General features: G+C 35.8%; 1 protein-coding gene across 1 annotated transcript in view; it reads left to right on the top strand.

Moving 5' to 3' along the window:
- The window catches only part of LOC104279063 (sodium channel protein type 1 subunit alpha-like), a 66,496-nt gene that overhangs the window by 31,146 nt on the left and 20,917 nt on the right, over nucleotides 1-14,433 (top strand). Inside the window, 4 exon segments of the mRNA XM_009876232.1 lie at nucleotides 4,543-4,660; nucleotides 6,048-6,202; nucleotides 7,356-7,529; nucleotides 9,984-10,106. Of these exon segments, the coding sequence (XP_009874534.1) occupies nucleotides 4,543-4,660; nucleotides 6,048-6,202; nucleotides 7,356-7,529; nucleotides 9,984-10,106 (570 nt within the window).

The raw sequence follows: 14,433 nt of genomic DNA, 5'->3' as shown, positions 1-14,433 counted from the left end.
CTTCTGAGTGTTTTTCTTTTTTTTTCTTTCAGCATAATCCAGTGTATTCAATTCTTGATCAGTTCTTATTTTGACACTTTTTTGTACATGGGCTTAACTGAGTGGGTTTAATTCTTGATGAACAAAAGCGTGAGAAAGGGTTAAATATTACAGTCTCCAAGAGGAGGAAAGAGGCCAGGTAACAGGAGACCAAACTAATCCATAAGAACTGTTTATGGTTCATATGGTGGTTACAAAAACTGGTAGAGCAGGGCCGTGCCTTAGATGCAGCCTTATTCCAGCAGAAACTTTTGTTTGCCACCCTCAGTGAGCTTCATTTATCTTCTCTCTGACACTCACAAAGTCCCCCTCTATGGGATTTTTATGTGAGCAAGTAAAAAACCAGAAAGCACAGAGAGAGTTTATGTATTTCCTTTAGACACTAGAATTCTTCTAGATTCTAAAACTGTTAGACAAAAGTATCTCATGTTGCTAAGACAATGCCAAAGCAGACTGGATATAGTGTCTTGGTAAGAACTGTATTTTTTAAAAAAAATATTAAGCCTATAACTGTTGCTTTACATGACTTTTTCTGTGGCTATTTTAACAAAATAATTTAAATTGATTTGATAATGTAATTTGAAAATCAACTATACCCTCAGTGACTTAGTTCGCTGACATTTAGTCAGATCTGAAGATTATTTTTTTCCAGATATGTAACAAAATCAATTTTCTAACTTGAGGAACCTCACCCTTACACTATGTAGTTTCCATTTTGGTAGCAGTCCAGTTTCTTTGTGGGATAGCTCATCTTCCCTCACCACTGTTGTATTGCTAACAGTACTTCAGACACCTAATTTTAGGCCGGGTGAATGTTGTGCTGTCCTCACTTCAGTGCGCATAAGCCCTCCAGTGTTCACAGCAAAAACCCAATGTTAAGCTAAGTGCAATCTTGGGATCCTCCCCTGAGAAAAGAGACCTGTACAAGACAGCTCCTCCCCATGGCCGTTGTTTCCATTTCCTAATTAATGTCTGAAGCATTAATATTTCTTTTCCTGTCAAATATTAGCCAAAGTGTCTTATAATTTGGCTTTGACTCAAGCTTCTTAACAGCTGCCAACAACTGAGGTTTTAAGAATTTAACTGAGCACATTATGAACTTGCCCAAGCAGGAACAATTTCTAAATAAATCAACATTTAAACAAGGATCCATTGGAGAAAAAAGAATGACCAGTCATCCGCTGTCCCCACAACTACCTTAGCGCTGGCCAGTGCAGTCCAGTCTTCCAACCCATAACGCGGTCAAATGGAGTGACACAAGCTGGTTCATGATTGACCTGTGGGGAGCAGATCCAGTTTAGGAAATCTCTCTGTAAATGTGCTGCTACCTATAGGACTGGGGTTACCTTTATCCCATTGAGAAAGTACTACAACATTTCTCGCTTCCTCCAGAAGCTTATGAAAGAGCAGCTCTCTATGTACTTTTCTGTGGAAAACCCATCCAGCAGTGCTGGTTTAAATTTGAGTCCAGCTCCTGGTGTTTTTGCTGACTGTCAGTACAATGGGACCATCCTATAGGACTGGGGTTACCTTTATCCCATTGAGAAAGTACTACAACATTTCTCGCTTCCTCCAGAAGCTTATGAAAGAGCAGCTCTCTATGTACTTTTCTGTGGAAAACCCATCCAGCAGTGCTGGTTTAAATTTGAGTCCAGCTCCTGGTTTTTTGTTGACTGTCAGTACACTGGGACCATGAAAAATAAATACCAGAACAGCAGAGCCTTTGAATAAACTGAGTTTTCAATGAGAGCCCTCTTGGAAAAGCCTGTGTGGATTCTCTACATCTCAGGCCAGAGGTCACCAAAAGGCTTCAGACTATGGCAGGGGGGGTGGATTAGATGATCTCTAAGATCCCTTCCAACCTAAGACATTCTATATTGAGTTTTTTCAGCACCATTCCTGGAGTGTTATAGTGCTAGCCAGGATCCTTTTTAGCTGATTGGGTACTATTTCCTCCCTTAGCAAAGGAACAAAGCAACCATCTTAAAATTCTAAATGACACTGTTAATTTCAAAGAACATAATTTTAGTGTGCAAAAAAGTAGCTTACAAGAATATTAGGGAAAATTTGTTTCCTAGAAGAAAATAAAGAAATGAAAAAAAATCATAAAAGAAAGTGAGAAAGCTTTGGAGAAGTTTTGAAAAGTATTTTCAGAATTATTTCGAAAAGTGGTAAATAGTACTGCGAGGGATGATTTGTGAAAATGGGATTACTAGAACTATACAGTATTTTTGTGAAAATATCAGAGAGGCAACTCTGTAATGTACTTTGGAAAAAAAACTTCTATAAATTGACTCTTGTGACAAATAATGACAGAGCCTGAAACTGGATACATCAGCCCATTTTCCTGATAAAGTTGAAACATTGCTCTTCTAATCTCTAGAGTCACCACAAGATGTAATTAACTATGAACTGCTACTTAGAATATTACAAATTTCATTAAGTGCCATGGAACTCAATATCAACGAGTCCTGGAATTGTTACTGCAAAACAGACTGGCTACTGCTTTAATAAGAGTTCTGTTGTTAGGGTTTGGGGAGAAGAGAAGGATCCAGGGAGACCTTAGAGTGGCCTTCCAGAACGTGAAAGGGGCCGCAGGAAAGCTGGGGAGAGACTGTTGACAAGAGTGTGCAGTGACAGGACAAGAGGCAATGGTTTTAAACTATAGCAGGGTAGATCTAGATTAGATCTTAGAAGAACGTTCTTCACAATGAAGGTGGTGAAACACTGGCACAGGTTGCCCAGAGAGGTGGTGGAGGCTCCATCCCTGGAGGCATTCATTGCTCTGAGTAACCTGATCTAGTTAAAGATGTCCCTGCTCACCGCAGGGCATGGTGACTAGATGACCTTTAAAGGTCCCTTCCTGCCCAGCACATTCTATGATTCTGTGATTATTTTTTTGTCCTCAGTATCACAAAGCCTACTGCAGCCTAGCACTGATGAATATGTATTGCATTTATTCCATTATTTTGTTTACCTCTTCATCCTTAAATGTTTTGCTTCAACATTTTTATCCAATCTTTAACATGTTACCAACCAGCTGCATGTTACAACATTTTCAGAATTTTTAGGATGAGGATTAGTTTGTGTGCATTCAGTTTTTAAAAATCTCATTTCCACCTTCCATTTCCCTCCCTTTATGCTCATCATGTAACTGAAAATTGATTAGGTTATAAAACTGTTTCAAGTTAGGGCTGGGCTGGCCACTAAATGCTGGCAGACACTCTCTAATCCCCCTCTCCCTTCCCAAAAGGGAAGGAAAAGGGAATGAGGCGGAGAGGGTTATAGATTAGAGAAGAAAACTAAAACAGCTTTAATAAAACGATAAAAAAAAAGAACTAATAAGGAAATAGTAAAAATAAAGAGCTATATACAAATATATACAAATGGGATATTGAACCCGACTGCCCTCCCAGAGCAATCCCACTGGTGCTGCAGAGCAGGAGGCACTGGGGCAGCCCCAGGCTGAGCAGCAGCAGGAGCTGGATACAGGGACCTGCATTCGGGAACTCAGGATTGGACGGAGCCCTGGACACCGGCCATTGAAGAGGAAGAAAAAAGACACCCAAACCCTCAGGATCCCTCAGTTTTATACTGAATATGATGTATATGGAATGGAATACTCCTGTTGGTCACCTGCCCTGCCTATTACTCCCCAGAGGTGCAGCCTTTTACTTCCTTGTGACCCCTCTTACTTCCCAGCACCCCCAGCGTGGCACACAGGAGCCAGCAGTGGCCTCACCAATCCCAGGCAGTGACTGTAACATCAGGTGTTACCACTGCTAGTGGCACACACTGTCTGCAAAAACATGCTGCTGACTTCAGAAAGGGCAGCCTCTTAGAAGAGACTGAGCTGGAAAGCAAAAGTCAGTGAACAGAATTGGTTCTGTTTAGCTCAAACCAGAACAAAGCCACAATCTGATGTCTTATGGCCCATCCTTAAGCTCCCTCAGCCTTATTGCATGAGGTCCTGCTTCATTCTGAGCCAGGCTTTCAGCAATTTTAACCTGGACTTGCTGAATTCTAAAATACAGCCTTCTCTGCTGATCTGTGCTTTTTTGCTCATTCCTCTGAGCTCTCCCACCTCATTTATACAGTTATATTTAGGTTCTTACCTGCTTTTCAGTAGATGCTACAGATTCCGACATATATATTTAAGCTTTGTTATTTCTATGTAGGTCAACAGATCACTGGCAGTATGGCAAGCTGTGGAAATAGATCTCTTCAGACTTGGCATTATCATTCGTATTTTTCAGTTTAAAGCAAAATTTTGTTTAAAGCCTGATCTGTCGCTGATAACACCTTCTATGTAATGGATCCATAGAATGCAGAAGGAAAACCAAAGACTGTACAAATGTCACAAATGTTTATCAGAAATTTACTGATATTGAATACTAGAAAATTCAAAAACATGGCAGAATTATTTACGTATTCTGAAAACAACAAATATTTGCCTTAAAATATTTACTGTGCGTTTGTGATGTGTCTTTTTTTCCTTTACAGAAGTTGAATTCGTCTAGTTCATCCGAAGGTAGCACAGTTGATATTGGTCTTCCTGCAGAAGAGCAACCGGAAGCTGAACCTGAAGAAGCTCAGGAGCCAGAGGCCTGCTTCACAGAAGGTGTTTGGAACCTAATAATACTTATTCATGAAATATGGGATAATAATCTAGTTGAACAAAGTATTAGTATTTATGTGTTGAATTACTCTTTTGTTAATGTTTTAGCTATGATCATCAGCAATAGTACTTTTACACCGTAATTTACTATATGGATATTGATACCGCAATTATACTATATATCAGACAAACAATTAAGAAAACACTTTATCAGAATTTATCCTCATTTTAAAAATAAAAAAATACATTGCTGCAATTTTTATTATAATGTGAACTACAGCACTGAGTGTAGTTACAGCCTCTTAGATACTAAAATTACACATTATTTTATACCATTCTTCATAGATATCTATCAAATTTCTTTATATATACATTACTGAAACAGCTGTTGAGTAGTAAATGTGCAAACTGCTAAATGAACCTTCTACAAATTGGCAAAAAGAGAAGGAAGAGCTTTTGTGTGCCAGCTGGGGCAAGAACAGTCTCCACTGGTGGAGTCATTCATCTTTCATGCTTCCTTCTATTGGCCCTTTTACACAACTCAGTAAAACAAGACTCTGGTCACAAATTTTATTTGCAAAGACACTTCCCTGTGTGAAACACGGATGTGTGCACGTGAGGGAAGTGGGAAAATGAATAGTTTTAAAGCAGAAATGTAAACATAGAAATGCCATTTTTGATATTTGTAAGTAGAAGTTAGATTTAGAGTTTGGACAATAAATGCCACTGTCAGTGCTAGAGTTGAGTTATTTCTGGATGTGATAACAGAGTGAACTAGTAACAAGTAGTACTGTAACAGACTTGGATTTGGCAAAGTATTCTTCTACTTAAATGAAAGAAGAAACAAAATCAAGTGCGCAGTTAAATCAGAAAAGCTTAAATTAAGGGAGAGAAGTTAGCTGAAAAGTTCAGAACACAGATAGGAGGCTTAGATTTTTTTATACAATAAATGTAACATCGTATGAATTTAGGATCTCAAACAAAAAAAAATGTACGATTTAATAATGCTTGCCCCTATCTTACTATGTAAACCTACTACACATTTGGATGAGTTTGTGTATTTTTACTCCTATTTGTATTTTGTAGTTTGGCTTCATGTTCCCTGGACTTTTATCTTTTTGTGGGGGCTGTATTGAGTATTTAGTGCTTGATGAATAAGAAATACTTTTTTTCGCACTTGTTCATTTAATTGTAAATGCCAACTGTCTCAATATTATTATTTTTTTTTGATTTAGAGAAAAAAAGAGGTAATCTAGGTAAAAACCGATTGAGAATTTACTAAATAGCACAGCTTTTAGAAAGGCAGCAATGTATCATTAACAGAATGCATAACTTATTTTAACAAAATCTCTTCCCCTCCCCCCCCCAAAAAACATACACTGCTTTAAAGGCTGTGTACGAAGGTTCAAGTGCTGTCAAGTAAGTATAGAAGAAGGGAGAGGAAAGCAGTGGTGGAACCTTAGAAAAACCTGCTTCAGAATCGTTGAACACAACTGGTTCGAGACTTTCATTGTCTTTATGATTCTCCTCAGTAGCGGAGCTCTGGTAAGTAAAACATGAACAAGATGTCACAATGTTGTCAGAAAACGCCTTAAAAGTTGGCTTTTCAAATATTGTTTTAACTTAGTTTTCTCACATCCACACTATTGAATTTTGGTTCTTGCTACCAAGTGGAGAAAACCTTTAGTGACAAGAATTTAAGTGAGGGGAAAGTACTGGTAAGGGATCTGATAAAGCTGATTTTCTGTCACTGTATTTAGAGGAAGTTTTGAGATGAGATCCCACGGTGTTTGCATTTCACACTTGTGAGCCTAAGGTGTGTGTCATCCAGAGAACGTTTATTTTGTGAAAATGCTTCAGAGACCAGGGATTAGCCCAAGCCTCTGGAGATGCAAGACCCTGCAAATCTTTGCAAGCTAATGGATCATTCCAGTTCTTTCAATCTGATAAAGTCAATTGTTCTCCATAAGAAATAGTGGCATAATTAAAATTTAAAAGCATTTTTTTTCAAATGACTAAAAGTGAAAACATATAAAAAGTGGAAATAACATTGCAAGGGTCTCAGAAATTTTATATATCTGATAAAATGTGAATAATACAGTAAAGCAAATATTTGATTTAGATAAATATCTTTTTTTAAAAAAGGAAGAACTTGTTTTATGATTTATAACTTAACATTTTAAAAAATGGACTTAAAACAACAGGATTTAAAAACAAAAGGTCATTGTACTGTTATTGTCCTGAAAGTTTTGTTATTGTCCTGAAAGTTATGGTCCTGGATTTTGAAAATACATCTACCTACATACCAACCAGATGATCCCAACAGAATTCAGTTCAGGCACAGTACTCTGCAGAATCTAGCACTCTGCTGTATCTATGCTGTTAGTGAGTACTGAAAATAATCTGAGAAGAATAATTCACCATCAGCAATAACTTACTAAATAAAAATCTCTGATCAGCTGAGTGGTTTGCTTCTTCCTCCTATGACCTGGAAAATGTAGTTCCATAGGACAAAAACCAGGTATATAGTGTGTCAGCAGAAAAGGAAGCATTAGATAAAAGTGATGCTCCCATGCATTTCCTTGAAGAAAGATTCTTTCCTTTGTTGCTTATTCTTTTTTTTTTTCCCTGTTAAATCTTGAAGTATGTGCCATAACAAAAGGGAATAACAAATATCTTTGAATGTTCTTACTCATAGGCTTTTGAAGACATATATATTGAACAGCGTAAAACTATCAAGACCATGCTGGAATATGCTGACAAGGTCTTCACTTACATCTTCATTCTGGAAATGCTGCTGAAGTGGGTGGCCTATGGCTATCAAACTTACTTTACTAATGCCTGGTGCTGGCTGGACTTCCTGATTGTCGATGTATGTAGTATATTTCCTAGATGTTACTTTCATATTTATTTTATCTGTTTGGGTTTTTTTATTACTTGCTCTACAACTATAGTATCTACGTATGCCAGCTAGAATATTTTTCAGCTTAAAAGGCATGGTAGATGGAAAAAATTCCATGTTTCTCTTTCTTTCAGTTTATACTTACAACACCGGTTTCCTATACCACAGATTTGAAAAACACTGGAAGTTCTCCGGCTAACAGAAGAACGTCAGATGGTAGCCCCTCAAACATTTAAAGGGTTTATCTCACCTTCCCTTCTGCTGTGGTCTACGTTGCCTACAGCATTTAGATGGGTCACACACTGGACACACATCTGAATTAAAACTCCCCTGGCAAGAAAATGAACATCATGTCCACAGATTTCAGCATATGGCTGAAAGAGGGTTTTATAAGGAATGCAAGATGTATCTTTAGCATTGGTGGTGTGGCTTACTTAGTATTAAGGTCCAATAAATATTACTGAACTTGTGGTCTTCACAACCAAGTTTAAAATTAGGCTCAATAATCTTTCCTGCAAAGGTTATCTCATAGTTATAACTCTGCCATTCTGTGCTTTGAAATGGGGGAGACCATTTCTTGATGCATTTATACAATTACGGGGAATGCAAGAAGTAATGTCCTAAGTATACGGCCTTGAGAAATTCTCCGTTCTGCAGAAAGTCATACTGTTTCTGCAGTCTGTGAAGTTCTGTGCGTGAAACTAAAATAGTATGTTTTACATAGTTACAAAACCACAGCCAGTTGCCACATTTTTAAGACAGAAATTATTGGTAAAACTTACGGGAAAAGCAAATACTGAACAAACTCAGTTTTGACATTAAGATTAATTTTGTCCTGGTTTCAATGACTTAGACCCTGAACAGGTAAAAGGTGAACTTTGTAAGCAATTATTGACCCAAAGAACTGCTAAAAATTCAACAAGGGCTAATCAAAGCAGTTCATTTTCTCAGTCTTTGTTTTGTGGTGTATGTCTACAACCTGTTTGATTGGTGTACATTACGGGTTAAATATATCTAGGGTTCAACTTCACATTTACAGCTGTAGATAACCATGTTCAAACACACTACTCATACAAAGAAAATACCCTCTCTCTGAGAAGCACTTTAATTCATCAATATCTAAATTCTCAAAATGGGTACCTAGTGGCACCTCTAACAAAGCAGCTTGAAGAAGCATGCAAGCAGAAACACCTGTTCCTTTTCCAAACTCATCTTCACTAATATTTGACCTTATTTAAATCATAATAACTCAAACAGCCTTCTTGTGAATGTGAAAATTTGAATACTTCTTTGTGTGAAGGTATAACACATATTCAAGGGTCTGAATAAGCTCATGATTAAATCCTGGACTTACATGCCTAAATGTTTTCTTATTTTGCTTTAGATTATGGCAGCTTGAAAGTCTGAAATTTTTGGTAGTATGATGAATGTGCTGGAGAAAAAAAATAAAGATTTCAGAAGAAACTAGTTTTGTGCATTGCTCGAGTTCAGAGTTAACAAGAAAAGCTATTAAAAGCTAAAGATTTCACATATAATGTTTGGTTTTAAATATGATTCATAAAGAGCACTGTCCTAAGAGTTCTCCTATACCTGACACATTGTTCTTTACAATGAAAATGTACGTGAGACCATCATGCTGGGTTTGGCCCAACAACTAGTTAAGGAATTAGAACAGTATAACGAAAAAGCATTTAAGGAAAATGAGAAACAAACAAAAGGTATTATTTTGGACTGGAGCCATAGAAAATGCAAAGAATATGGTATTTCTCACTGAAGTGGTGCTGGGACATAGAATATATTAGGGCCTACAGAGGTCTGTCACCTATGGAACTGTTCTTATAAGGTCTATAAGAAACAGCTTAATCCAGGTTAGTGTCAACCTGTAGAGCACATAAATTCAGCAGTCAGACAAAAGGATTAGTCCATGTAACTGAATAGAGAAAAATTAATCTTCTACCAATTTCCAGAGGAGCTCTGTGATCCATCTGTTAATTCAAAACAGGCTCCACTCATTTCCCTTTTAGCTGTGGGCAATCAAATGGGCATTATCAACTACAATTACTAATCCCAATAGCATTGTAAAACAGAGAAAGAGTGAGAGCAACAGCTAAACTGGTAATAAGGCAATATTAATTTCATTTGATTTTCATGATTTTAAAAGCCTTCAAATCACTATCAAAATACCAAAATCAAAAGTATTAATGTTTTTTGATATTGTTACCTTATGATATTTTTGTTTGTTTATTTACCTGTTGTACTCTTCTTTCATATGACTTCTTTTTTTTTCTTTTATTTAAAAGACTTCCTATTCCTGAAGAAAGTGGTCCAAAATTAGATTCTCCTAAAGGAGTTTATATCTCGCATCTATGGTATGTAAAGTACTATGTACAATGTAATAATTTTTACTTTCCTGTTTTCATATAGGTCTCTTTGGTTAGCTTAACAGCAAATGCATTGGGTTACTCTGAACTTGGTGCCATTAAGTCCCTTAGGACACTAAGAGCTTTGAGACCTCTAAGAGCTTTGTCACGATTTGAAGGCATGAGGGTAAGACAACATGAAAGAATCTGAAACTATGCATGCATAGAAAGAATCCATGCATGCAGAATAAGGAATGTCAAGTCCATGCAGAAAGGCTGCACTATCTTTTTATCTATTGCGTATCTTTTACTAACAGATAAGCAAAAAGCTTCATCGATTCACCTAAATCCATGTGCAGTATCACATAGAAGTTACATTCATTAAGGTTACTTTACTTTCTAGCCAATCTCAGGAGTTTTCCATATAAGGCTTTGAAATTACCAACCATGAACTCCCTTAACAGACTCAATAATGAAAAAATGTAACAAGATTTTACAAATTTTTACTCTTAAACATATCACAATATTTATACAGAAATCTAATTTAGCATTAGTTAATCTGTTAACATTTGAAATCCTTCATTTTTGTTTATATTTAATAAACCACCTTTGGACTAACAGTACTGAATTTTACTAGATGGTACTAGAGATCTATTCATGCCTGCTAGTGGTTTAAATCTATTTCTGAGTTTGGCTGACTTTAAAAACAAATCCAGTTATTTGACTTCACTATGAAATTTTTATTTTTGTAAGGTAAATGCTTTTCTTATTTCAACGTATCTCTATTCAATATTCAATACAATGTATCTAAGGCTATTTCTTACTTACTCTAAGTAACTTAGAGGCCCTGCTTACTATCCATCTCACTCAAGAAAGCATTTTAACCTATTTTTTCATTTGTTTATACCTTCTGTTCCTTAAAGCCACTGAATACAAACTAACTCTATATGCATGTCATTGAAATATGTTTTAAGAGAATGCTTTTTGCTACTTCATGGAAACTTAAGACGAAACAACGTGCTAATGAATTTCAAGTCGATTATAAACCAGTGTAATAGCCTGGCATATACTGTCTGAACAACCTTCGGATAAAAATCTAAGCTTCATAAAATCGAATTGAGGCTTACAATTCTGTTCCTTAAATTGCATTCATCAGGCTACATATCTCTACGTCAGAATGTATCAGAAAAAAATATTGCTAACCAATGATTACTAGATCAGTAAATTTCACTTTTATATAGCAAACTGACCTTTAGCCGTTTTCTCACCATTTGAAATTCATGAATTGTTATTCAGCAGGGTAAGAGCTGGTCAAGTAGTACAGAATGTACAAATTTTCATTTAACTTTGGAATGAGTATTTGATTTAGCAATTTTTTCTTTGTCTTTCTTTGTACTTACTGTTCATGAACATTCCGATACATGTGATTTTGTGCAGAGAATTGTCGGGAAAATTGCTTTCAGCTTTACTTTTTTAATAATGCTCTGGTCAGCTGCAGGAGGACTAGGAGAGGAATATAGAAGTTATGCAGGGGCAAAAAAGCAGCTCTTTAGGTGACATTGAAAAAACCCAAAGAGATAATTTCTAGAAATATAATGTCAAAATTGATTGCTAAATATTTTATTCCATTTTTCTGTGTCTTTACATGATTGTCTTAGTAAATTTACCACATAAAAGACTTAGATACTTCGGTTTGAGCATGAATATCCTATTACCTGAAATCTATTTCTCACTGAATAACTATGAAACTATGCCAGAAGGCCAATCCTGTGATAGAATTTCAGATACACAACATGAATAATTCGTGAGCAACTTACTCTGTAGGAATCGCCTGGAAAAGCAAAAATGATTCCAGCTCTGTCCTCTAAAATTAATGATAATCAATAAAGTACTTGATTCCAGTCATTTAGCAAATTTGACTGGCCAACTGTATAGGCCTTATCTTTACTATTAGTTACATGCACTTCTGGAAATGGTTTTAGCAAAGCACTTGGCAAGTATTCACAACAGCTCCTTGACAGATGGTAACATTACTTTATGAATGACTCACGAACAGTAAAAAGATTCAAATAATAAATAATTGACCAGCTCCTGATAAGACTATAGTTAAATTATAGTGTCTCAGAAACTGAGGTAATTTCATAAAAATCCATAAAAATAGATTCTTTTATCTGCCACCAGAAAGTAAAAATAAATCAACTGTCTCTGCTTTCTTATATTGTCTATACCTACATTGAGGTGTGACAAAACCAGCTTTTTTATTCACATGTATTTATAATTTTAATGTTTACCCTGTGTTCAGACCAGCAAATTTTGCCTTGAAAATATAAGAGATCATATTTACTCCACAAAAGCCCCTGTGTGTAAAAATATCTGCATCGCTTTGTAAAACAATGTGTAAAGTTTTCAGCTACTTTAATGCAAATTTTTCTTAAATAAATTTATCATTCCGGTGAATTGGAAGAAGACAGCATTTTACATCACCAGTAAATACTAGTAACTATTATATTATCCCTAAATATGAAACATACTTCACTTTTTGAGTTATATATTCTTATAAGTCTACAGTTACTCCATAGTTACAACGTATCCTGGTAATTATGCAGTTTCATGAATGGGATAAATTCTATTTTCAAAGTGAATATAGGATACAAAAACAACTTGCACAAAAACAGGGTACAAGTGATCTATGTGCTTGCCTTGAGCGCAGAAGTGAATTTTGCCATATTGAAGGTGTTTTAAATATCTGTTAGTATAATGAATTTTGAGAAATTTTAATACTGTCTGTACTGAATCTCAAAACTGACTCCACCCAGATGCTGGAAGGCAAAGTAAAGAATTGCTTTAATTTAATTTAAATTTCTGTCTTAGGGTTTATATTCTCATCTCAGTGTATGTACTGAGCAGAGGTATCTGCACACTGAGATTTGAATATACCCATTGCTTTTTGTTTAGCTTTTTAGTACTTGCAATATAATGCTTTTGCGCTAGTTCTGAACTGGTATGCTACTTGTAAATGTAGAATACTGAGTATACATTGCTTTGCTGAGGTAGAGAATTAAGTGATGATAAAGCATGCATTTGTGTCTAGTTCCACAAAATAAAGCATGTCATGCCGTGCTTGATTTATTTATTAGAGAAATAGTAGAAGGCAGCAAACAATCTGAAATCCACTTGCACTTTCAGTTTTGCATGCCTTATGCATATTTCTGGCTGATGGCTTCAAACATTTACTGTATTTCAAATTTCCAGTCCAATTTCATAACTTGTAAAACTAAATTAGAGTATTTGGTGACTTAAATATCCTCTAAAATTCATCAGCTTCCTTAGATTCCCTTACCAGAAAAGCGATAATGAGGCATTTTCGAGAGTACCCCAAACTTCATTAATAGGAAGGAAACATTTCTCGTCTGATTGAGGTATAAAACAGAACATCAAGTGTCTGTCATTACAGATTCACAACTAATAACAGGCTATATATTTCTATTTCATATAGGATAACCTTTCTTCAGCTTGGATGGGGTGGACCACTAGTTCCTCCCCTTACCTGTGCTATGGGTACAGTATTTCCCCCTTTTCTGCCCTTAATGATTGCAGTGTGACTAATCACTACATTGTGTGTTTAGGGCTAGAAGGAGAGAAAATCTCATTTGAGAGTTCCAGTAGCAGCAAAACTAGATTATATATATTCGCCCTACACTCCCTTCTTAATTGCTTTAAATCTTCAGGAATAACACTCTGAAACTCCCGATGTTACAAAAATGACAGGAAAACTTGTCACAAAATCAGTACCATTATTTAGAGTTATTTGAGTTCCTTTTGCAGGAGAAAGGTACCTCACCTATTTATAGATTTTTAGATGCTTTTATAACTGAGATTAAGAATGACATTTTAAAAAAATTTGAATCTGACTTTCACATTGATTTGCAAAGATCTGTCTTACTTTGTTACTCAATTTATAGCTACATACATTCAAAACTATCCCATAGAAAGTTTTGAGTATTAAGCACACACCAAAACTCTATGATCTGAACAATCACAACTATAGATATTCATATAATTGCAGTTTAAAATTTTGCATAATTTTAAACCCCTGTATGTTACATGAAGTAAATCATTCTGAGCGTATATAGAAAATACAATACATCGTATATGATACAATGCTGTCTTGGAATCTGAACTCAGTCTGACCTGTGTTGGAAACTAGTTCTTTTTTTAACTTTTATAAAATGCCAGTAACAGTATTATTTCTATAGTATCTTTCTTGGTGTTTAGAAATGTTATGCAGGACACATGTGAGTGACATAAACATGTGCATTTGCTACCAGATCGTTAGAAAAATCCAGTTCTTAGATTACAACCCTTAAAACACCATCTGTAGGAAGGTATCATTAGTGCAGGGGTTTTATAGCTTCAGTGTTAATGATGTATCAACACAAACATCTTTCCCTGTAAATTTAGGATCTTACCTCACAGTTAAGAATTATGTATTCAGTCTCAAGAAAGCGTATTCA

This window comes from Apaloderma vittatum, unplaced genomic scaffold (assembly GCF_000703405.1).
Source record: "Apaloderma vittatum isolate BGI_N311 unplaced genomic scaffold, ASM70340v1 scaffold1579, whole genome shotgun sequence".
In the NCBI taxonomy this organism is placed as follows: domain Eukaryota; kingdom Metazoa; phylum Chordata; class Aves; order Trogoniformes; family Trogonidae; genus Apaloderma; species Apaloderma vittatum.
The sequence above is the reverse complement of the archived record's forward strand: the minus strand, read 5'-3'. Positions and strand labels throughout refer to the sequence as shown.